General features: G+C 38.5%; 1 protein-coding gene across 5 annotated transcripts in view; it reads left to right on the top strand.

Moving 5' to 3' along the window:
• The window catches only part of LOC138014632 (DNA-dependent protein kinase catalytic subunit-like), a 163,812-nt gene that overhangs the window by 42,326 nt on the left and 96,486 nt on the right, over nucleotides 1-25,000 (top strand). For all 5 annotated transcript variants that reach the window (XM_068861753.1, XM_068861758.1, XM_068861754.1 and 2 more), the window contains 13 exons: nucleotides 9,143-9,226; nucleotides 9,368-9,443; nucleotides 10,627-10,737; nucleotides 11,107-11,226; nucleotides 11,389-11,548; nucleotides 11,754-11,875; nucleotides 13,721-13,910; nucleotides 15,356-15,414; nucleotides 18,671-18,748; nucleotides 19,223-19,291; nucleotides 23,919-24,026; nucleotides 24,148-24,246; nucleotides 24,614-24,741. In XM_068861753.1, coding sequence (XP_068717854.1) covers nucleotides 9,143-9,226; nucleotides 9,368-9,443; nucleotides 10,627-10,737; nucleotides 11,107-11,226; nucleotides 11,389-11,548; nucleotides 11,754-11,875; nucleotides 13,721-13,910; nucleotides 15,356-15,414; nucleotides 18,671-18,748; nucleotides 19,223-19,291; nucleotides 23,919-24,026; nucleotides 24,148-24,246; nucleotides 24,614-24,741 — 1,404 coding nt within the window. The remainder of the gene's footprint in view (nucleotides 1-9,142; nucleotides 9,227-9,367; nucleotides 9,444-10,626; nucleotides 10,738-11,106; nucleotides 11,227-11,388; nucleotides 11,549-11,753; nucleotides 11,876-13,720; nucleotides 13,911-15,355; nucleotides 15,415-18,670; nucleotides 18,749-19,222; nucleotides 19,292-23,918; nucleotides 24,027-24,147; nucleotides 24,247-24,613; nucleotides 24,742-25,000) is intronic.

Genomic DNA, 25,000 nt, shown 5'->3' with positions numbered 1-25,000 from the left:
TACCAATCGCCAACAGCGTGTCAAGCTATCTTCAACTTGTTTCTCGGATTGGAAGTCTGTAGCAGGCGGGGTATCCTCCTGATGATTAACAATGTTCCTCCTGATGATTAACGACCTGCAAGTCCCCATTATCACAACAAAGTACATGGACGACACCACTGTTGCTGAGGGGGCCCATAAAGGCAAACAGAGCCACGCCCAACATTCTGTTAACCTAGTCGACGACTGGTCATCAACGAATCATATGCAGATAGAATTCTCAGATATTGATTCGAAAAGGTGGAATTTGAAGAACCTCAGTGAAGGAGCTGCGAGTAGAAGAATCATGTTGCTAAGATATTAAGGGAAATGTAAAGTTTGACGATTTAATGTGATTGATACGTTTTAAAAGGAAACGACAAGTATGTAATTTGATAATATCAGGAAATTTTAAAAGACCAAGATTAATGTAGTGAGGGGTAATATGACCAAGGATAGGAACGTCGTTTATAATTCGAAAAAAACTTATTTTGTAACTTCACAACATCAGAAAGTGGACTGCCATAGTTATTCCCACAGTATACAACCATTCGTTAAATAGGGTTAGATAAAAGAGAAATACATATCAATTAGATTAAGTGTGCCTTTGCCCAAGAATCGCTTAATTCTTGCCATAACATTAATAGTCTTGTAATTTTTGAGCATAATAGTTGAACAAAGAAGTAGTTTGTCTTTCCAAAAAGATCATTGATAAAATTTAATATCAGAAAAAGTAGTGGTCCTAAAATCGATCCTTGTGGAGCACCTGTGCTAATGGTTTGTAGGTCTGAAAAGGAACCATTAACAAAAACTCTTTGCTTCCGTTTATTTACTAGATATGACTTAAACTGTCCAATGATTTTCAGAGTTGAGATAACAGAATGCAATGGTTGACTTTGTCAAAGGCCTTACTAAGATATAAAAACACTGTTACAGCAAATTCTCCACTGTGGAGAGTCATGGTAATTTCTTCAATAAGATCGACTAGACAGTCAATGTATTAATACTTCCAGGCCTAAAACCATATTGATTAGGGCTGATAATATCATGAAAAGGGAAATGGAACATAAATAATTATTATTTATTGGAAACACATTTTTCCAAAATTTTACCAAGGATAGGAAGTACAGAGATTGGATGATAATTGTTAGGAAGCAGCAACTGCGAACCTTGCGTGAAGACGGAAATGACCTTTGCTATTTTAAGATGTCAGGAAACATTGGCTTGAGTTATAGATATATTTATTACTGGGTTGCCATAGGCAATGCAGTTCAAAAATGCGTTGAATTTGTTTGTTTTCCTTTTTATCTTTTTTTCCGTGTCAAGAAAATGGAAAAGTTGCACAATAGGTCTTTCCTGTCACTCCCGTGCTAAGTATTGGCTCTGTTCGAAGAGCCTTATGCACGTATTTCAGAGGGTAGAAATGCGTAGATTTTATCTCGTAGAATATTTAATTAACCTATAATGGTGTTTTAGTGGATCTTTAAACAAAACATACCCTTGTGGAGCTCAAGAATGGACCGTCAATTGGATAAACAAGATAAGCAGTGAAAAGTAAATATCTGGAATCTTGAAAGCGATGAGTAATGGACTCCGTCGAGCTGTATCAAAGTCAGCTAAAGGAAAGGAAAGTAACTTTATTTAAGTGTCTAGTCGGTCTAGCGCTGGAGCACTAATTGGGGACACTGTAAACTGAAATTAACAATTAATGCAAATCAAGTCAAATTTTGGTTTTTGAGAAGAGGGGGAACTGGAGTACCCGGAGAAAACCTCTCAATGCAGAGTAGAAAACCAACGTATGATGCCACTTCTGGGAATCGAACCCTGGCCAAATCGGTGGGAGGCGTATACTCTCACCACTGCTCTATCCCTGCACCCCTAGCTGTATTTCCAATATTATACTAATTGTGATGTTATGTACAACACTGAAACCAAATGGAAAATTCTCTGGTAACTTTCTCTGGTCGCATGGATATGGAGAGAGAAGGAATCAAATACCTCGAGTGGATCTGTGATGTCTGTTGTCTGGCTTTCTATATTTATTTGTACTCAACTCTGCACAATATTCAGGTAAGAAACAATTGGAAATTTGACTAATTCTTGTTAGTGAAGAATTACTTATGGTGAAGCCAAGTATGTTGTTTGATTCAATAAAATCTTTCACTGGAAACTTAAGGTTTTTGTGAGGTTTTTTTGGGCCTTTCAATGTAATATTCGAACTCAACTAACTAGCATGCGTGGGTTGAAATTTGACACGCACGTGTAATGTTCATATAAACCGGAAGTTATTGATACCGGATGTTCGCTAGGACCTATGGGATATATTGAACAGAGCAAGCATGGCGTCCACCTATGCTGTAACACGTTTTCTTGCAACTGTTTATTAAATCGTTGTTAATTTTTTGCGTCCCGTTTTGAAATCCATTCAAAACATAACAAATGGCGACGAGGATGGGTTGCAAGTAATCGAAAACGGAAATCTTTAGCTGGTAAGCCTATCTTTCAGGTCACCATCATGAACACACCAATCCGCATTATGGCAGATTCAGGAGCAACCGTGAATATCTCAAAAAAAAAAGAGAGACTTTGATGGCCTTAAATCAAAGCCACAACTGGTTGAAACAAGTGCCAAAGTGTATCCGTACATGTCTGATAAGCCACTAACCCTGTGTGGAAAGTTTTGAGCCACTGTCACCAGTGGTAGCTGTTCATCCGTGGAAACATTCTATGTCGCAAAGGGTTCATCAAGCTCCATACTTAGCTGGACAACCTCACAAGCATTAAATCTTATTAAAGCAGTTAGTAGGGTCGAACCTCCTGTTAGCATACCACCTGATGCCCCAGATGTTCTCAAGGAATTTCCTAATCTAACCAGTGGAATAGGCAAGTACAAAGGTGAACCAGCACGCATACATGTAGATGAATCTGTCAAACCCGTGGCTCAGCCACATTGCCGAGTCCCTTTCCATGTAAGAAAACAAGTGGAGGAAAAACTCAAACAGCTCAAAAATGATGACATCATTGAACACGTAGAAGGTCCCACCCCTTGGGTATCGCGAATTGTTGTTGTGCCCAAGCCGCATAAAACGAATGAGATTAGAATTTGTGTGGACATGCTTTCATTAAACAAAGCTATCATCAGGGAGCGACACATCATACCCACCATCGATGATGTAGTGTTGGACTTGAACGGTTTTAAAGTGTTTGGTAAGATCGACTTAAATCAAGGGTACCACCAGATCCCATTGCATCCCGACTCGAGAGCGCTGAGCATGTTTGCTACACACGTTGGACTGTTCCAATACAAACAAGTTTGGTCTCTCGTGCACAGCAGAAATCTTCCAAAAGAAGGTGGGTGATGCAATCCGTGGCATTCTCTGGGTCAAGAACATCAGTGATGACATCTATGTTGGGGGCGCAGACCAAGACACTCATGACCGACATCTGAGACAAGTATTCCGTCAACTCCAGGAGAGTGGTCTGACAATAAACTTACCTAAGTGTCAGTTTCGAGTTCCCACTATGCCCTTCTTTGGCCATGTGTTCTCTGAACAGGGCATGTCACCTGACCCTAAAAAGGTTGAAGCTCTTCAAAATGTTGTGCCACCAACCAATGTATCTGAAGTACGAAGCCTCCTTAGCTCAGCTGCATTCTGCTCTAGGTTCATCAAGAATTTTGCACTAATCACCAGGCCTCTGCGACAGCTGACCTGTAATGGAGTGAAGTGGCAGTGGACTGAGGAAGAACAGTCATCATTCGAACGCCTAAAAGCGGCACTATCTACCAAGACTACCCTTGGATACTTTGATCCAAAGAAATCTTTGTTGATGGTAGTCCCATTGGTTTAGGTGCTGTCCTGACCCAGAAAGATGTTTCGACTAAAGAAGTGACACCTTTGCATTATGCCAGTTCTCCACTGACACCAACTCAAGCTAGATATCCACAGATTGATCGTGAAGCTTTGTCAGTTTACTGGGCTGTAAAGCGCTTTCACTTGTGTATCTATGGAGGGGAATTTAAAGTAATCACAGACCATCAACCTCTGGTTTCCTTGTTTAACAACCCCACCTCTAAACCGTCCGCCAGGATAGAACGTTGGCTCATGGAGCTACAGCAGTACCGATTCACAGTAGAATATCGCCCTGGTGCCTCAAACCTCGCAAATTATGCTTTGAGACACCCAGTGGGAGACTTGGAATCTCACAATTATGAAATCGAGTCTGAAGACCACATCTCTTTTATTACAAGAAATGCAGTACCAAAAGCTGTAACACTGTCTGAGGTAGAATCTGCAACCGCAATGGATCCATTGCTACAAGCGGTTATATCTGCAATGAAATCTGGTTGCTGGTATAAGGCGCCACCTGGTGTATCATTTTCTGAGCTATCCCGCTATGAGCAAGTCAAGGAGCAGTTAACCTGCACTGACACTGTCCTGCTAACCTGCACTACAAGAACGAATTGTTGAAATCACCCATGAAGGTCGCTTGGGCATAGTGAAAACTAAGGCCCTCCTGCGAGAAAAGGTGTGGTTCCCATGCATGGACAAGATGGTTGAAACAAAGGTCAAGGCCTGTTTACCGTGCCAAGCTGTAACCCCAGTGTACGCTAGAGATCCTGTTCAAGTATCAACTCTTCCTGACAGCCCTTTTGATGAAGTAAGCATTGACTTTGCGCATGTTGAGGGTGAAACCCTACTTCTGGTTGATGATTATTCAAGGTTCCGGTTCGTAGAACCAGTGTCATCAACGTCCGCTAGTGCTGTCATACCTAAGTTAGATCAGCTATTTGCTACATTCGGAACTCCCAAGATTGTTAGATCAGACAATGGTCCACCTTTCAGCGGAGAAGAGTTTGCCAAGTTTCTCGTGCGCTTGGTTTCAAGCACCGCAAGGTAACCCCATTATGGCCTAGGGCCAACGGTGAGGTGGAGAGATTCGTGAAAACACTGAAGAAGTGTCTTAAAGCCGCTAAAGTGGAAGGAAGAAACTGGAGAGAGGAGCTGCAAGCGATTCTGAGAAACTATCGCACCTCTCCTCATCAAACCACTGGTGTGGCCCCAGCAGTATTGTTACTGAAACTTCCTGTGCGTAACAAGCTACCGCAGACCAACTTCGGGGAGAATGCTCTGCTATTCCAGATCAACAGTCCACAACCCCCAAACCTCATTTGCATGTCATAAAATTGGGACAGAATTTGTCCTAGTTCGCTGATTGCACATTACGTTCAAGGGAGTTTCTGCTCGGACAAAGCGAAACAACTGTTGTGACAAGCAGCATTTATTTTAAGAGACTTTGGCCTGAGAGGAAAAGGCCAAGCTGTTTCGATCGTCCGTGTGCTGCTTCAGTGCCTCCACGCACTTTGATGGATTTAACGACGTGAAAAGACCCATTTTAATAGTTAAATTATTTTGCTTATTGATTTGCACATGAGAGCACTTGCAGATACTCAAACTTGTTTGAGAGCGGTCGGGAGAATTAACTAAAAAAGTTGAATTCGCAACATTTGTTGCAACTGTGTGTGGGTGAGGACGGACAAAAGTTTTTCGCATTTTGAAGTCGTCCTTTCTGCACATTAGACAGTGATCTGTAGCTTTTTGCTATGAAAATAACCTGTTTTAATTAAACACGTTCAACAATAAATTTTCGCTGTGAGGGAAAAAATAATTCATCAAATAAATTTATCTTACGCACTGAAAATCAATACAACATTGTTAAAATTGCTCCAAACTTATTAAAGCTGTTGAAATGAATAGCTATCTCTGTAATCACAGTTTTCAGGAATGTTGATGATGCGTTTCATTGCGTCTCGTGGGAAGCAGTCTCATGTTGATGGCCAAAACTGGTTGACGTCAACACCGTGACGAGAAATCTGAGCTGTCTCTATGCATGGAAATGAGTTTCTGGGGTTGTGCGACCAGAGTATTTTTTTTTTTGTCCTAGACCGTTGATTTAGAATTGAGGAGCCAAACCAAGGGGATCTTTTGGCTTGCCTTTTACTGTTAACTCCCAGCTTTTTTGCTTTTTGGTGCAAATGTTAAGTAAAAAAAATTGACCTGTCATCAGATTAGGCTGAAAATAAGAGGAAGTATGTAGCGGAAACATGACGATTCGGGAACATTTTGTGAAAAAATATTTATAACGGGTGACACGCGCAACTTGATCACGTGAACTTGCCAGGTTATGCTTAACATCCACTTGACCTTTTGACATCCCATTGAAAAAAAACTCATAACATATTCGCAGACCGGTTGATTTCTCTGAAATGGTGATTGCTAACGAATAGAGAAAGATTTTCACAATAACTGAAAATTCCTGTGTTAAGCATGGAAATTCGCCGAAGCCGTAAATGCGACTAAATCTGTTGCGTGCGTTGCTATTTTTGTGTTTTGATTGTTGTGCAAATTTTGACAGAGAATATTAAATTATGAAAAATATCTACGGAATACGGATAGATTGTTAAAAAATCTTAATATTTTTAGCGGTATTTGAACGTAAAAGATGCAATGCTTGACAATATCTAGATGTATCACATCATCTAAAAATTTCTGTGTTAAGCATGAGAATTCGACAAAGAGGTAAATGCAACTAAATTTGTTGCATGCATTGCTATTTTTGTGTTTGGATTGTTGGGCAAATTTTGACAGGGAATATTAAATTATAAAAAAATATCTACAGACAGATCATTAAAAAATCTTTATTTTTAGCGGTGATTTGAACATAAAAGATGGAACTCTTGACGAGAAATAATATTTTTGTTGATATTTGAAAGAAGAAACATTTCGCGGGAATCAGGACGCGGAGAAAATGAGGTGAAAAATTTGCATACGTGCGTTGACGCGAGGAGACAGGAATTTTATTTCTCTGACAAATGATTTTGTCATTGTGGTGTAAAATGAAGTTTATTTGGGAAGGCAACAATATTTCTTTAACTTCCCATATAATCCAATTTATTGCTACCACTTACTAGTGCGAAGATTGTTTACATGAAACTTAGACTTTTTGTGAATATTGAGTGTTATGAAATTACATCATTTGCTTGACAATATAACACAAAAACGTTCATTTATTAACCATTCCTTCTGCTTTTGTGCTTGACAGCAATGAGATTAGTGATAATTCACAAGTCTGTTTTTGTATCTCAAGTATGTTCAGATTTTCAATAACATTGACGCTAAACCTCGTGATTGTTTAAATAGGTCACCCAGAAGACACAATAGATACGTTTCTCAGGAACCCGACAAAGAAGGCTTCCTGACCTGACAGATTAATGTAAATATCCAGTTAAATATTACAACAAAATTAAAAAAACCAAAGACGTAAGTTTCTTGGCTAAAAAGTATGTTGTTTTACTCTGAAAACAAGGAACGATTAACATTCTTTCCCGTACTTCATTCAGTTGACACAAGGTGATCACGTGCACCTTTACTCAAGAGCGTGTTTGTTATCTTTAAACTGAATTTATTACTAAAGCTTACAAAACTAAAAGACCTCAAAATGAGACAGGATATTACAAAATAATTTAAGGTGTGAATGTGTGAGCCAAAGGGCCTCTGCAGGCGCCACATGTGGGTGACCCTCAAATGGTCTTAATGTCCCCCCACTTGAAAAAATTAACTGGAACCCTGCAGTTCAATACCACCCAATTCAGTGCCTTCTGTTTTTGTGTAACAGGTACCACAGGCAACCCAGTGTACACTTTTATAGAGCGTCTTGTTCATTTTTGTTTTCCTCTTTTTGTCTTCAGAAATGAGGTCCTTTAAAACATACACTCAATTTAAATTTTAGACATTTCTTTCTCCAAAGTATTTCATGCCTCTCTGATCTGTATAGAAGTTTGCAATGATAGGATGTGATGTTCAGTCCTCCCTTAGTGGCCCAACTTGATGTGCATAACTAGTTTTAAATCAAGATCTCTCGAGATTTTCAAGTGTATCTCTGCAGTCTTCTTGTCGGTGTACAGGTTATAACCTCTGGATGTTGTTGTTGTTACTGTTAAGGCCAATCCACCTCCTCACAGTAAATTCTTTGACAGTTTGAATGCAGTCAGATTATGCACTCTTTTAGGAGTGGCATAAGGACCAGTGTATCATTCCAAAGAAATCCCTTAAGGACGGTGCCTACTAATTAAAGATATTTTTGCCCCGGTGTGTGATTATGCAGGAAATGTAGATCTTACAAGTGTTATTGAAATCCAAAAAGAAAATTGGGGGTAACCACGCAATTTTCAAAGATAATGTATACAAAGCAATCTATGGCGTTCTTTCTCAAATTGAAGCTTAATTATCTCTCAAAAATGCATGGTTACCCCCCATTTTCTTTTTGGATACCAAGAGTACTTACTAAGATATACTTTCTCTGGATAGTTTTAAAGTGCGCAAAGATAGACCGTATTCATAATTGGCGGTCAAGAAATTATTCTTTTGTCTTAACGCTAATCATCTAGCCTCACTTTGGAACAAAAATTCTTTTGAATTTTGCTCGTGCTAACGAGGCTAGTTAGGATGATTAGCTTAAAGACAAAAGAATAATTTCTTAGCCGCCATTTATGAATACGGTTTATATCCCTGTATTAGTAAGCATCACCGATAGGAAATCCGAGTATATCGAGATGGGCAGAACGTATGCGCAATAACAATAGTAGGCACTGTCCTTAAATTAAGCTACATAATTATATGTGCTTACAAACTAGTCTTGTTGATAAAGACAAGTACCCTAAACAGAGAACTAACTCTGCTGGTGAGGGTGTCTCTAGACAAAGCATTTTCAGTCTCTTCTGCTGTAGTGCATCCTAATGAGGGAGTGATATTTAACGTACCATAATTATTTTGGAAGCACATGGCAATTGGCTAGGGGAAGAGTTATTCAGAAATTGACCCTTCCCTTCTCTTTGGTGCTTGCCTGACTCCCTTTTTCAATTTTCAAGGTGTCATCAGCTGTGCCATTTGTAAGATGGTAGATCATGATTTTAAGGACATGACCAAGTTGTTTACACAGTCTCTTTCATTGCTTGGCCTGTAGAAGCATTCTATCTACTTTCAAAGTTGTATTCAGTTATGAATAAAATTAATTTTGTTTAATGATAAAAAGGGTGAAATAGAAATGTAAGGTTTTTTTTTTTAAGATGTGTCCTTCCAAAATATTCAGTAACCATGTTCGAGAGTTGGGTCTATGTGTTTGGCAGAGAGATCATTGTCATGTCCACAGGGTAAGTGGTTAAAAGGTAAATGTGCCGACATTTGTGTGGTGTCTTTACATAACATGTTAGTTTTTTACTTTGTTAGTTTAGGTGACCTCACTCAATTGAATTGAAATGTTGCTGTTTGCTCTAAAAAACCTTTTAGTTCAGGTTTCCAGTGGTCCGTGGCTTTTACAAGCTGTTAGAAGTTTGTTTGAAAATCTGTGAAAAGCTGTCATTTTTCAAGGTAGTTTATTTCTTAGGACTGTGATTTTACATCTCTTTGCTTGAAATATATTACTGAAAAGCTCATGCTTTCAAAAAAAGGAATTGCATGTGGTATACTAGTCATGGAAAAATCAGAGACAGATTTAATTGTACAGTTGAAACTTGATTATCCAGACCTCGATCATCCAGATTTCTCAATTATTCGGACTGTTTCTCTGGTCCCAATTTTGAATTGAATATTTATTAGCCATGATCAAGATCCGTAGTCATATTCGTTTAAAAACTTCAGCTTCAAAAAGTGAAGTAAAGGCGAGTTTGTTTTCGTTTTCAATAAGCCAAAGGAACACTCACACGCGTCGTAACTAATGAAGAACTTTTGAATGAGTTCTGATTGGCTTAAAGGTGAAATTTAATGCTGTATTGGCTCGTTCAGCGTTACACTTTGGCACATTATGCTTTTATGTTTTTCTATTATGCTAATGATTACTGCTCAAAATTTTTGCTATTATTCTCTTATTGCCGTGTTAAAATGCTCGAAAAATTCCCTCAATACATACACAAAAATAGACACAAAAAAGTTTCAGTAACTAGAATGTATTTCAATGGAAACCTGAAAACTACATTTGGGCTTGGCCAAACCCTTACCATTTTGCCAGCTGGTCAGATCATGATTAGCATCAAAGAAACTGTTATGAGGAACTGTGAGAAGATTCTCCAAGAAAGTCAATGTGCCAGCTACATAAACCCTTATTTTTAATCTTGAAAAATGCTGCGTGGACACTGTTGTGCTTGCAACATTGAAAATGGCTCTTATTTCTCTAAAAGAAAAGTGATAGATATCATACAGTTATGTTCCAAAATAACTGTATATCAGTAGAACTCCAGTGACTGAGATGGTTGTGATTGGGAAAAAACGTATGTGACTGAATGGGGTGGGAGCTTCAGCGTGAGGACATTGACGGCAACAAAAGCGTCATTAATTCAAATCTTGTATTTCAGTCTTCACTCTGTTAAATGAATTGGTTATGATATAGAAAATCTCTGGAAATGTTCTTTGCCTATGTTTCAGTTTTGTCATTTACTTGGTACATGTAAATGGCAAATGATTTAATTAACTCACTGAGCTGCCATTTGTTGTGTTTTGGTTTTATTTTATTGGTTGTTTCTCTCACCATGTACAATATTAAAATATGACATTACAGTTTGTCAAAGCTGAAAAACAAGACAATAACAGTGAAGACTTGGATATGGAAATAGTAGACGTATCAGATCGTATGACATGCTTTGTGCTCTTTCGCAAGTTTCTGAAAGAGGTGAGACACAGTTAGGGTTAGGTATTGAATGGATGGTCATTGTGTAATTTAGATTTAAAAAATGTTAATAAAACATAGCTGCATTTCTTTTCTTATACATTATTAATAAATTGTGTTACATTACTGTACTTAGGGAGGGGCATGACCAAATGTAAAGGGTACTGGATTCGCATGTGCATGCATTGAGTCAAAAACCAGCTTTTAATGAGGATTGCATTAGAAATATTGAAACTATGATTAAAATAAGGCAAAGATGCTGTGCCACATAGTGTGACCTAATTCTGGCTATTGGGGTATAATTTATTTTATTGATATTTAACTTGTGATCCAATACATTACAGCAGCAGACTCCTTTATGTGTGTCAACAGGTACTTATAAGGATGCAGCATTACAAGGATGACCTGTTGGCCTCATGTTTAAGGCTTGTTTTATCTATTCCTCTTAAAATAGTCCAGCTTGATGTTGCTTCCTTAGTGCCAGCCATGAAGGTAAGATATCCGATAGCACTGTTGTTCTACGCTGTCAACAAAATTGTTTCTGTGGCAATAGAATATTAATAAAAACATTTCATACTTAAAAACTTTTTTGCACTTACAGCCAAGACTGCTTTGAGTTCTGACTACTGGTAGTGTTTCTTTTTAATATTACAGCTTACATTTAAACTTGGCTTAAGTTACACCCCTTTGGCTCAAGCTGGTCTAGATGCACTGCAGAAATGGTCTGCGTCTCTTCCAGCAGAAATGTTGAATCCCTGTCTGTCTGAAGTCCTTCCTTGTTTGGATGGCTACCTCAAATCCTCTACTGACAAAAGTAAGGACTATGCAAGGTGCTTGGTTTGAGCATGTGTACTATAAATTTTACAGCGGCTTTAGACACTCTTTTATTGAATTAGTGTCATGTCACACCTATACAAACCCTTGTGTTTGCCTTGAGTTTGTAAAATGTTGGGCTGGACAGTACCTAATCATAGTTTCATAATAAAATTATTTTATATTGGCTTGGACATTTTGTGCAGATGAAGAAGGTCAGCTCTCTGAAGATTCAAAGACCATTGTATTGCGCACAGCATCTCGTCCTGGATCACGAAGGAAAATTCCTCTTAAATTGCTGAAAATCAAGGACGAGATGGCACATCAGGTGAGGAAGGGTATCCCAACTGTAGATCATTAACAGTGTTTGCATGCATCCTTTTAACATTTTTTCTCTGACAGACATGCACTGTTCTCTAGGATTTATGTAGTACGTTATTATTGAATACTTCTTACGTACACTGTAATTCTTTGTGTTAGGGTAGACTGCTCGCAATCCCTACTGAGTTAGTCGAACAGCCCGCTTTGGTCACAAAGTGAGCCAAGGGGAGAATGGTGATAGAGCGAGATAAAGAGACTGCACGATCTTCTGTAACCAAAACGTTCAGAATTTTGCAACAGGAAATTCGGATTGGTCCGTTGATAATGGACCACTGTCAGCTTTTTTTGACTAGTTAATTACTTCTTGTCAGATTGTGATGCCAATCTGTCTATGATTTTCTGTGGGAAAAGAAAAAGATAAGCACAATATGGGTTTTGCGGTTTCGATCATTTATCCCTTCAAATAGCTAACAAATTGATCCCAAACAAGAGCTGAAACTCACGGTCGAAGCTCTTCTATTGGGCAAGTATGTTATGGCTGTGCCACCAACTGGTTTCATCAAGAGCATTATTTTATGAGAGCTTTGTCCTCTAAAGATACTTGTGACCCATATCAAGCGTCGTCCATCGTTGTAATAGTTCCTCGTCGCAGCATCACCAAAGACCAGATTCAGTCAAACAATCATCTATGAGTGGTTGTCTTCGAGAAAAAGGGGAATGTATTGAAGGCCATGGCTTCAAACAAGTATTGAGTCCTTTTTTTGCAGAACAAGATCTGTATTGATTTAATGATAGATGATGAGTCATCCTTCCTAAATAAGGATTTTTCCTTGATAGTTGTTGATCAACATTCAAAAGAACATTTATTCTGCAAATCCTGCAACAATCTGAGGCCTCTTTCATCTGGCTGCATAGGTTTTCTACCTCTCTTTTTACTGGGCTTTGGAGTGTTGATCATTGAATTCAAAGTAAATACAGTAGTTTTTCTGTGGTTTCCTTTCCAAATATTTGATTGCATTTTACATGTACATAAATATTTAGAGTTTTGTAAAGTAGCGGACATATTTCTGAAAGCACGGGACATAACTTTTTTGGCAGTGCAAGGAGCTTTGCGAGCGGGGAAGGCACAAGCTCCCCCCCCAGGAAATTTTTAAAATAGGGTTCCCAGGCAAGGCTGGAGTTCACGCAAATTCTCTCGAAAAGGTAAAATAAACCAAATCCCTCAAATATTGGCATGAAAGTATAGGACTTGGAATGGGTAAACATCGGACGATATGTCCGGCCTCTGGACTCAAAGGAAAACCCTATAATATTCCCACGCCATTGAGTGCTTATTTACATTAGCAATAAAAGAGGCAGAACCATCTGTCATATCACTTTCACTCATTCGAGTAGCAGATTCTGAACGCCTCGGTTACAGAAGATCGTGCAGTCCCTATATATCTCTCTCTGTCACCATTCTCCCCTCGGCTTGCTTGTGTGACAAAAGCAGACGGTTTGACTAACTCAGGAGGGACTGCGAGCAGTCTAGGGTTAGGGTTAGTTTGCTGTAGGTTGTATATTTTAAATGAGGTATGTCCTCAGTTCTTTCCTTGGTACTAACTTATTAAAAGTGGCCAACATGTCCTTGACTACTTGGACTATGTGTTTGGGAACCTTGTACAGTTGGCTCCTCTTACTGTTTGAGATGAACCAAAATTGAAGGGTCTTTCTCTTTGGTGAATTTTAATTTTAATTTTCATATCTTACTTTAATTATTATGTTCTTTAAAATTACAAATTCCGGCAGTGGTGGAGAATTGTTTCATCAATGATTTCATGTTTTTTTTTTGTTGTTGTTTTTTTTACTTTAGGGCACCCCTGCCCCATTGGCAAGTGTTCGCCATGAGATTCTTAGACTCCTTGGAAGTCTGGGAGGTCAAACAAACGTCCTGCTTCTTGGAGGGAAAGAAATTGATCCTTCAAAGATTGTTGCTTGGGACTCGTTAAAACACCTGGGTTTTGCTGTGCCTTTTCAGGATATGAAGCCCGAGATTGATTTAGGTATGGCCAACACTTAAAAAAACCAAACAGCTGAAAACCCCATCAGATTGCCTCAGGTTGCATTAATTTCAAAATTTAAGTGGCAATTTTGAAACGAAAATTCTCTGATCGAAATTATTTAAAATTTTTTTCAAGTAACCTCAACTTGAACTTAAAAGCGCTTCCCTGTGCTGTTTCATCTGATTTGTGCATCATTTTTGAGAATACAGTGTAACATTAACAAACAATAAAAGAAGCATGGTATTTGCATAAATGTTGACGTGCATTATTACTTAATGGGTGAAATAAATCTAATAGCACAACTTTTTATCTGAGCACCAAATGGAAAGCCTGGAGACCCTAACCCAACCTTAATAAAATACCTCAAATTAAAAATGCTGTGGCAAAATTCTTGCACCTCTTTTTCCCAGTATCTAGAGGATTTAAGTACTCAGAAACAGTCTTGGGTATATTTCCCTTGCAAGTTTATCAGCCTTCAATGTTAGTTTGGAAACTAATGCTTTAGAAAGAGTGACATGTATTAAAATATGCAGTGTCAGGACATCTTGCCAAGACCATGCTTAATGGCACTTAAAGGGAACCTCCACTAAAACAACAAAATAACTTTAAGCCACAGAACATAATGTTTGCAATTAAAAATTTTCAAACTTTTTCTAATGAAAGCGTTTGAATCCGAAAAATGGCCGCCGCCATCTTGAATATTTGTGACGTGTCGTGGTTGCCCTATTTTTCTGACACAAAGAGCGATTGTTCTGGAACAATAGGGCAACCATGATACGTCACAAAATTATTATTCAAGATGGTGGCGCCCGTGAAATTTGAAAGCCAAAACAAGTGTTTTGAAATTCATTTTTTTCGGATAAAAACGCTTTCATTGGAAAAAGTTTGAACAATTTTAATTGTAAACATTATGTTCCCTCGTTTAAAAGTTATTTTGTTGTGTTAGTGGAGGTTCCTTTCATGACTGCATGCAACCTTTTGTCTCTTTCTCAGAGGGGACTTAACCATTTTGAACTTTTTTGAGAGTTTGATGTTACGATTCCTAGTTAGCCATTAATTAATATGATGGGAGGAAAATGGGCGGGCGGGGGGGGGGATATTATGGCATGTTTTGTCCACGTTTCTCTTATGGTTATTTTGACTGGCTAATTATCTTGGAAATTATCATCTTCTGTCTTTTGTTTTTGTCTTTGCCTCCTTTTTTAGCTTTGCCATTGTCTTATCAAGTTTAAAAAAATATCATTTGCACCCTCCCTGTCCTTGGGCAAGTAATGCTACTCAGGCCATAAATAAACTTGACACCAAACATGTTAGGGTTAGGGTTAGGGGTTAGGGGTCAGCATATTAATTGTAATGCATGGCAGACAGCTACTTCTGTCAATAGTACATGATTCTTTTGTTTGCATGATTGTTTTATTCTTAGCTTCTTCTACGTGAAATTGCAGATCCATTTTTACCCCGTCTGATAGAACTGGCAACAACATCAAGTGACAGGCAAACAAAGGTAATTTCTACATGACAATTCGAGGTCATAGCAGTTAAGCATCAACTTCAGCAGTTGCGAAGAAGCCTGAAAAAAATCCAGGCTTGAACAGAGCTATTGCCCATGACCATGCAATTGAGTTAGGCCTAACTGGACTGAACTATCAAGCCAACTGGGAGCTGGTGTGATTTTTCTTTGCTTGATCATTGGGGATTATTTATAATAACACCATCTGCAGGTTCTTACTAGGCCTCCTTGGAATATTAATTGTAATGCATGATAATGGCTGATGAAGAAAACTACAATTATTACAATCAAAAACATTTGTTTCCTGCTCCGGAAGCATAATAAAAGTTAAAAAGTTTTACAAACTCGGAGCTAAAAGTTAAAACTTATGAAATATTTCGTCCGTTTTTCAACCGGACTTCATCAGTCAATGATGTGAATGTTAAAAAGATGAATTTTAAAAAGGTTTTTAACGCTTCTTGGGGGTTAGAATTGTGTCATAGATGGCTGCTAATTCGTAACCATTGTCTCTGTTTAACGCCGGTTTGGTAGGTTTAATTTGAATAGCTTCTTTTATCCTGCGTTTTAAGGTGTTAACTTCCGTTGATAGTACCTTTGACTTATTTGAGTCCACCGAGTGGCCCTCCAGGCGACAATGCTCGTGAATAGCTGATGAACTTCTTGATTGGTGTTCTTTTACTCTGATTTCCAGAGAGCGGGCCGTTTCGCCAACATACTCCTTGTTACACTTCTCACAATGGATCTGGTACACAGTACCGCATTTCTTGAGATTGACAGTTGTGTCCTTGACACGTACCAATTGTGATCTTAGAGAATTGACGGGTTTATGAATAAGTGTAACCTTGTGTGACTTGAAAGCTCTTTGCAGGCGTTCCGAGATTCCTTTGATGTATGGCGTTGATGCATAGATTTTCTTCTCGTTTTGAGGCTCTTCGGTATCTTCTGTTGTAGATTTTGGATGTGGTATTGTTAGCATCCATTCTGGATAGTTATTCATTTTTAGAGCTTGCTTGACGTGCTGTGTTTCTCTAGTTCTGTCATCGTTTTCCGTAACCAAGGTCTGAGCTCTCAACATCAGGGTGTTAACCACAGCTCTTTTGTGTTGTAGTTGATGGTTTGATTGGAAGTTTAGGTATACCACATCCAAAATCTACAACAGAGGATACCGAAGAGCCTCAAAACGAGAAGAAAATCTATGCATCAACGCCATACATCAAAGGAATCTCGGAACGCCTGCAAAGAGCTTTCAAGTCACACGAGGTTACACTTATTCATAAACCCGTCAATTCTCTAAGATCACAATTGGTACGTGTCAAGGACACAACTGTCAATCTCAAGAAATGCGGTACTGTGTACCAGATCCATTGTGAGAAGTGTAACAAGGAGTACGTTGGCGAAACGGCCCGCTCTCTGGAAATCAGAGTAAAAGAACACCAATCAAGAAGTTCATCAGCTATTCACGAGCATTGTCGCCTGGAGGGCCACTCGGTGGACCCAAATAAGACAAAAGTACTATCAACTGAAGTTAACACCTTCAAACACAGGATAAAAGAAGCTATTCAAATTAAACTTACGAAACCGGCGTTAAACAGAGACAATGGTTACGAATTAGCAGCCATCTATGACACAATTCTAACCCCCAAGAGGCGTTAAAAACCTTTTTAAAATTCATCTTTTTAAAGTGCTACTGCGACGAAATTTGCATCTTCCCTATCTAAGCCATTTTGGCACATAAACACGTAGTCTGTGCGAGAAGAAGAATGCTGTTTACCATTTTCAAATATCTCTTTTTGTTCTGGAGATATTCAAGTTATTTAATATGCAAATTAGTCAAGTGATGACGTCATAAACCCAACCAAATTTTGATCAAGTATGATGGAGAAAGATATCTCAGCCAATTTGTATCAGAAGTACTTGGTTCTTTGCACTAAGATTCTAGTAGATGTGTTCCACAATATGAGCATACCATTTTTGTTACCATGGAAACATACTGGGTTCCAGACCTCCCTGACATTAAGAGCTTTGCAGACCACCTTTGGCGTTCTGTTTTGATATTTGCAAATGGTGCCTCATCTGCATGATCCTGCCAGCATATAAAGATGTTAGGTCATGTTCGTGGCCTTGGTAAATGTATTTCTAGCCTCAGATCACCAAAATATTGAAATCAGGTTGGAGGGGACTGGAAAAGAGTGAGTTGCCATGGGAACCAATTTCTTTACAGTGATAGGTGTGTTGCCTTCAGAACTATTAGCTCACCAAGTTTCAATGGTCTCTGTTGCAAATTGACCGAGATAGCTCTATTTATATTCTTGATGTTCTATTGGGTTGGGTTAATGACGTCATCAGCCTTCTCATTTGCATATTTAACACATTTTTCAAACTTAAATATCTCCGGAACCAATGCAGATATTTCCAAACGGTAAACAGCATTTTTAATGTTTTATGGTACTCTATGTGATAAACCAAAAACTCAAGGGATAAAAATTTGATCACAGTAGCACTTTAACATTCACATCATTGACTGGTGAAGTCCGGTTGAAAAACGGACGAAATATTTCATAAGTGTTAACTTTTAGCTCCGAGTTTGTAAGACTTTTTAACTTTTATTACAATTATTACAGTTTAGAATAATCAAATTGGACTTCGTGAATTTGCAATGTGTGGAGGCATGAATATGAGGTCATGCACAGAAATAAATAACAGGACTGGGCCGTCAGAAAGTCCTTGAGTGTTGGCATGGGTTGGAATTTGATGCAGGTTCTATGAAGCTCAGAACATAGTGTGATTGTGGAAATAGGAAAAAGCTGAAGGACTTAATGAATAACTTTAGGCTGAGGATCAAATGTATGCAAAACAAAGGTGATTGAAGGCCAAACATATTGTTATAGCACATGCTGACAACTGTGAATTGATGCACGACTTCATAATGCTGGAAGAACTAACATGAAGGCTACAAAAATTATCATCAAATGAACACAGATTGCCACCGCTTGTAAATTTGAGTCTCTTTAAAATTCCTGTTCAACTTTTAAAAAAATTACACACATTCAATTTTGTATAGGTTATTATGATAAGTTTGTTTTTGAAGCCCTTGCAAGAGTTCACGCAACTTATGGTTTTGATGCGTGAAAGGTCTTGTGAGAAGAAAACAAAATAGTTGTGTGTTGTGTTCCTGTCACAACAGAAATGTCAGTCACCAACTGAAGGTTGTCTCTTCTTTTATGTACAGTAGTCATGTTTGTCGTCGTAGGTTGCTGCTTGTGAATCACTTCACTCTCTTATTCTTTACGTGCTTGGCAAAAGCGTCACACAGCCACAGGGAAAGAAGGTAATGTTTACCTAAGGCTTGTATACATGAAGTAAACTGTAAAGTGGTAAGTATTTCATCCTTGTAAGATTTATGTAGTAAACATCTTATATGTAGCGCTGGATTCGAACCGAAAAGCCATAAATAACAGAGAGAAATAAAAAGGTGGCATTCATCAGTTTTACCCGTCAGGCAAGAGGTCTTTTTAGATATTCCATTAAAACGTAAGTATTTTTTAATGTGTAGCTAACCCTCTTCACCTCTTCAAATCTTAATCCCCGCATGCAGTCTCCTCAGTGTTTTTGTACCCTTTTTTGAGGGGAAAATACTAATAATAGTTTAAACAAGACGTTAATGCTTGTTAATGTATGTTGCCTTTATACTAATGTTTAGATTTCTTGCTAAAACCAACCATAAAAGGATGGCTTTTCCCTAGCCCCCACTACAGGAAAGCTTGCTCACATATGTGTTTTTTTTTTTGTGTGGTGATAAAAGAGTCCATTGGAGAAATTATGGAATCATTTATTTCCTTGCCTTCTTCAACTTTCATGTGATGTTGAACAGGTTAGTTACATTATTGCCATAATTAGACAATTTGAATGTACAACATTTACAATTTTTATTACAGAACGCATTAATGCTGTGTTTACACTTGGGCATTTGCGGAGGTAATTAAACGTTTACTGACTAAACTTTGGTATATTTGTACACTGTTTATACTGGCTCAAATAACCGAGGTAAACCTGTCATCAATCGCTGTTACGAACAAATTGAATTGGGGGCAAATTCTAAAATCCATGTATAAAATGCCTGCGTTTATAAGAGAAGCTGTGGCCCTTGTAGTCCTCACGTTTTATTTTCTTGTTCTTGAGCAGCAAATCCAGGTCTCAAGATTTCAGTGGCTCTTACTTTTGCAGCACCTCAAGTAGTCAAAGCGAAAGCGATTGATTTTGCTTCAAATTGCTATTCGAAAGACAAGGCGAGCTAGGCAAGCTTGGTTTTGGCTGAGAAACCAATTCTGGTTTGAAGCCCTTTTACACGGAAATTTCGTTGAAGATTGGTGGAAAGAGAACTTCAGAATATCTAGACGTACATTCAATTACATTGTCCGAGTAGTTGGTCCGGATTCACCCTGCTAGCAGAGCCTTTCTTTTGCTTGCCCAATTTTGGCGTTCCCGAGAAAGCCTCTGCATGAATCAAGTAAGATCTGTATTGAATATGCGCTGCATGTTGCCAGGATACAGTCTCGAACCCAAGCCTAATATGCCAGATCTTGGTTTTTCATGGTACAGCGGGCTATATTATAACCATCGGTTTTGTCACTAAATGGACGCTCGCACTGGAAAAACCGGTTTGACGAGACATACATGATGCCCGCATTCTCCGAATGAGTAAACTGCATACAGAGGTTGTTCAAGGTAAGTGGCTTAACGGGCCTTTGAAACAAATTGGTGTCTTGTGAAGTTTGATCTTTGCTGGTTGGGGACTCGGCTTATAACTTATCAACCTTGGTTAATGAAACCTTTCAAGCATACTCGTAGGGCAACTGAGAGCCATTTGTGGTACAATTGTACCCTCAGTCAGGCCTGGGTTGTTATAGAACAAGCCTACCGAATTTTGAAAGTCGCTGGAGGAGTCTCTATAAAGCAATGGAGGAGAAGACAAGTAGTGTCCCCCTCACTATCTTGGCTTGCTGTGTTCTTCACAACATCTTTATAATTGTTGGAGACCCAAGTATTGTAGACGCAGTTGAGGACGACGATGAGGATGAAGATTTTCTTCGTGGGGATATACCGCACAGCTTGGCGCTTCAGGCCTTTGAGACAATATTTAACAATTATTCGCCGAAGGCCAAGTGATTATCGATGAATATTCACCAAGATGAAGTCGAGGTGAATATTCACCGATAATCACTGAGCCTGAGGCGAATAATTGTTTTAGTATAAATACACAGGTGATTATTTCAAAAAAGAGAAAAAAAACATTTGAACGCGAAAATCATCTTCTCTTACAAAACGACTACTGGCAGCCATTTTGTCCGTCGAGGTGATTATTGGCTGATAATCCGAGATAGCAAGCCAATGAGAACGCGCGATTTTGTATAATCACCTGTGTATTTATACTAATAACAATTATCCTGCAAAATCGCGCGGAATATCGCCTGATTGAGCAAGATTATGTACTTAATGACTGAGTGGGAGGGCCGGACGGGAAAATATTTGACCTGACGTCATGGTGAATGGACCGAGGGCCAAATATTTTCCTGTCCGGCCCACCTAAACTCAGTCAATAAGCATTTTATCATATGTGCTCTTTACACTATTTAAGAGCACTCAGAAGATGAAGTTAGCACAAAATAAAAAACAAAAATCTGCACAAAAAATTTAACTAATATGTTGTTTGCATTTGCTTTTCTGGCAGTAAATTACTTGGATGTTTAAAAGCGACGAAATCCCCAAAAATTGCATCGCACGAAGCAGTACATGTTCCTAGTAGGGCCGTTCGGCTTTTTCCGGCCCTGCTTGCAATAATGCGTACAGCCCTCATACGGGCATTTGCCCAATAGTTTTGCATTGAAAGCGCGCGCGGGGCCGTACGGGCCATATGATAAAATTGTTTTATTAAAATTATAACAGAAATCAAAACAGTTTTGCGGCGTTAGAAAATTATGTTCCCCGGACATAAGAAGCCACAAGCGGCCCAACAGTCAAATCGTGTTCGTGAAACTATATGTGATCTAACATGGACTGTTCGGAAACATAAAAATTCTTCTTGATCAGCTTTCAGAGATTTCTCATACCCTGCGATCAGGCATTCTTTTTGTTCTGAGTCAGAAAACAAGAGGCTAGATTTTATAGCGTGACTGACTTCTGAACACTGTGATCAATTTCACACTGTGAATATTATTATTTTTTCACTCCCAATTTCATGGCGTGAATTTTTACCCTTAATTGCCTGGCGTGAAAGTTTTCACTGATCATTCACAGCATGATATTTCATGCCATGAGTGATAGTTTTTTATCGTAGAGTGATCATGGCGTGAATACGCCATGAAAATTGAAATTTACACATTGTGACCATGAAAATTCACGGTTTTTGCTAAAATCCATAAGCCCCCTTTTCGCGTGAAGGCTCACAAAAGATTTAACCTTTTCAATGTAAAATTATAGAATTTTTGCTGAAACGCTAAAAAATCATCATTTAAATCTTTAATCAAAACTAATAAATTGATGGTCGCTTTTGCTTTTAATTTTTTTCTTCATTTTTATCTCATATATCTGCAAAAGAAATCAATTTTTCCTAAATTAATTGACAGATATTATTATCAATTTGTTTTGCTATTTTTCAAGAAAACTTTGAAATTTATGCTTATGAATTGATACCCGGCAAGCAGGGTAGCCTTCGATCTTCCCGATTTTTGTAGCTAATTTTTTTTCTCATATATAATGATGTCCATTTCCTTGTCAGTTATGATATTGAAGATAATAATCATCACAGTCAACGAACAGAAACAAATAAAATGCAGGAAGAATGTGCAAATGTGTCTAGTCATTTATTCTTTCCCTTTGGTGACATCCTTAAGGATATTTCCCAGCATCACCAAAGCATCCATGGATAATGTTTGCTGCTCTCGTTAGCTTTCTTTCTCTGCTTCGGCCATTCGCTTCATGAATGGCTCATCCCTCTTCTGTGCTCTCTCAAGGAACGAAAGCACTGTGCTTTGTTCCTCTGCACCAGTTTCAACTTTGCCCTTCTTACTGACATTCTTCCTAGTGGGTTTTTCTCCCACATGACTCTTTGCATTTGGTGTATTTCTGCGCTTTCTTTTTCGACTTTTGTCCTTGAAAAACAGTCATTTTGAGAAAGCACAATCTAGTCGTACGGTTAGTCGTTCACCCGATGGGCGAGGCGCATCCCTCTTCTTTTGGGCATGTGCAGCCGACAAAGAAACGCTTCATCCAAGGCCTCTTTTTCCAGCAAATCGTGATCGCTCTCCAGGGAACTATCCACGTATGAGCTGCTTTCCAGCACTTGCTTGGGATTTACTGCTTCTTGATTGCTGAGAATATTATCCATATCGTTAAAATGCTTTGGTATAAGGTCAGTTTCACTCTCAGTTTCCTTTTCTAGCCCGTCGTCTCCCCCTTTTCCATAGCCAGTTGTGCTAAGTTTATCATTTGCAGTCTTGTATTTTTTTGTCGGGTTCGTCATTTTATTTTTGCACTGCTGTGCGGATTTGTTACTTTCCACCGTCTCTTGTTTGCACCTCTTGTGTAGTTGGTAGTTGCCGGGTTACAGACTGCAACTCTGGGAAATTGAACGTCTTGTACCGAATCCTGTCCTCATTCTCACCAAACAATTCCATCAGGATCCATTTTTTCTGTGTAGCTCCACCGACTTTTTCTCCTTTGCACTCCACTATCTTGTTTGGAAAGTCTGAACCTCATGAGCAGGTGAATCAGTAAACGGCTGTGCCATCGGCTGCATCGAAGACCTCATAACTGAGCCAATTAGGCATTTGTGGCAGGAAGTGTTGATTGTACAGGTGTTGTAGCGGTTGTTGTAGTGCGTAGCCAAATGGGGAATACGTGGAACATGCATCTTCCCTTGCAAAATAATAGATTGGAGAATAAATTCAGAGAATCAACGGAAATTGCAACAAGAAAGAAATTATAATATGTTAACTTTCCTCTCAAGATGTTTGTTGTCAAAAGAATTACTTTCTTGCTTTTTGCCATGACTCGTAGGTAGATCAAAAACAAACGTGAAAACCAATTTGTGGAAAACGTGATCAAATGAGACTGACGCGATCTGGACACCACAGTATGTGAATTACTATGCGACCGCAAGCGGATAATCTGTCATCTCGACCTTTGCTACTGACGTAAACCATGCCTGACAGGGTTAATCGATCGACCTTTTACCTTTTAATAAGTTGGTTTACTTTCTATTGTCTCGGGCGGCATTTACCATGGTATCAGTTGGCATTTACGCATGCAAAATATTTACCTATGTAAGTAAACTCCAAAACCTCGGTAAAACGCTCAAGTCTAATTATGGCTTAAGTATCAAATTTCAAAAAATAAAGTCACAGTAAATAGTCACTTTTTATCCCATAATTCCAGTATCTTCCAGGGATATTTTTTTAAGTTGCTAATATTGGCTACATTAATAATATTTTATTTGCTAGGTAGCAGAGCAGTTGTTTAAGCCATTAGTGTTCCAGTTGATCCACTGGTTCACCAACAACAGAATGTATGAAAGTCCTGAGACAATAGCTCTGCTCGATGCAATCCTGGTACTGTTATTTCCTTTGCCAAAATAATGTTTCTTTATATTAAGTACAGTCTTCTGCAATTTTGCTGACTCTTCATTTCATCATGAATGTTACATGAACAACTGTTTGCATTGTATTAAAGGATGGTCTAGTTTACCATGGGGAGGCTGCATTACGAGATTTCAGTGCTCAATGTGTGAGGGAATTTCTACAGTGGTCAATAAAGCAGACAAGTGAGAAGGTTTGTGGAAAGGTCTTTTTCATTTGCAATATATTACTGGAGCGACGACCAGTGAGAAACATTTTTGGATGTTGCAGTTTGCAGTTGCTATCTACTGGTTAATTATAAGTAAGCACTAATAATGCAGATTTTTTTTCACATGACCAGCCTTTGTATAAGAATACCGGTATTCTTGCTGGTAAGCCTTCATATGTTGTTCATTAAATCCCAGACTCAAAGCCATCCTTAATAGACACTAAGGACCGCAGAATGATTTTTCATGTCTTGTCTGATCTACTTGTTCAACAGTTAAGAGAAACTGGTTTTCGTGACTGTGCACGTATTTTAAAAGAGAACGTTTGTTATGCTGTTTGACGTTTTATTTCAGGATCTGGAGAAGAGTCCCATCAATATAAAGTCTCTTCTCAAGCGACTGTACAGCCTGGCTCTTCATCCAAGTGCAGCCAAAAGGCTTGGTGCTGCATTGGCTTTTAACAACATATACACCATTTTCAGGCATGTCTTTAACTTTGCAGTCTCCCTGGTTTTTCTAATTTTAGGAATTATAAGAATTGCACATAGTTGATCACATTCACTAGATTAAACAATAATATTGTATAAACGCTTTCATAAAAAAAAATCAGTGGATTAATTTAACTATCAAACATGATAATGTAATGGATTTGATGATAAAAATTATGGGCAGAAACATACTTATTAAAGACAATGTTTCGGTGTCCTCATGACACCATCATCAGGTCAAATAAAATATTTT

Source organism: Montipora capricornis, chromosome 8 (genome assembly GCF_036669925.1).
Source record: "Montipora capricornis isolate CH-2021 chromosome 8, ASM3666992v2, whole genome shotgun sequence".
NCBI lineage: Eukaryota > Metazoa > Cnidaria > Anthozoa > Scleractinia > Acroporidae > Montipora > Montipora capricornis.
Note: the sequence above shows the minus strand (reverse complement) of the source record. Positions and strands in the feature narration are given on the sequence as shown.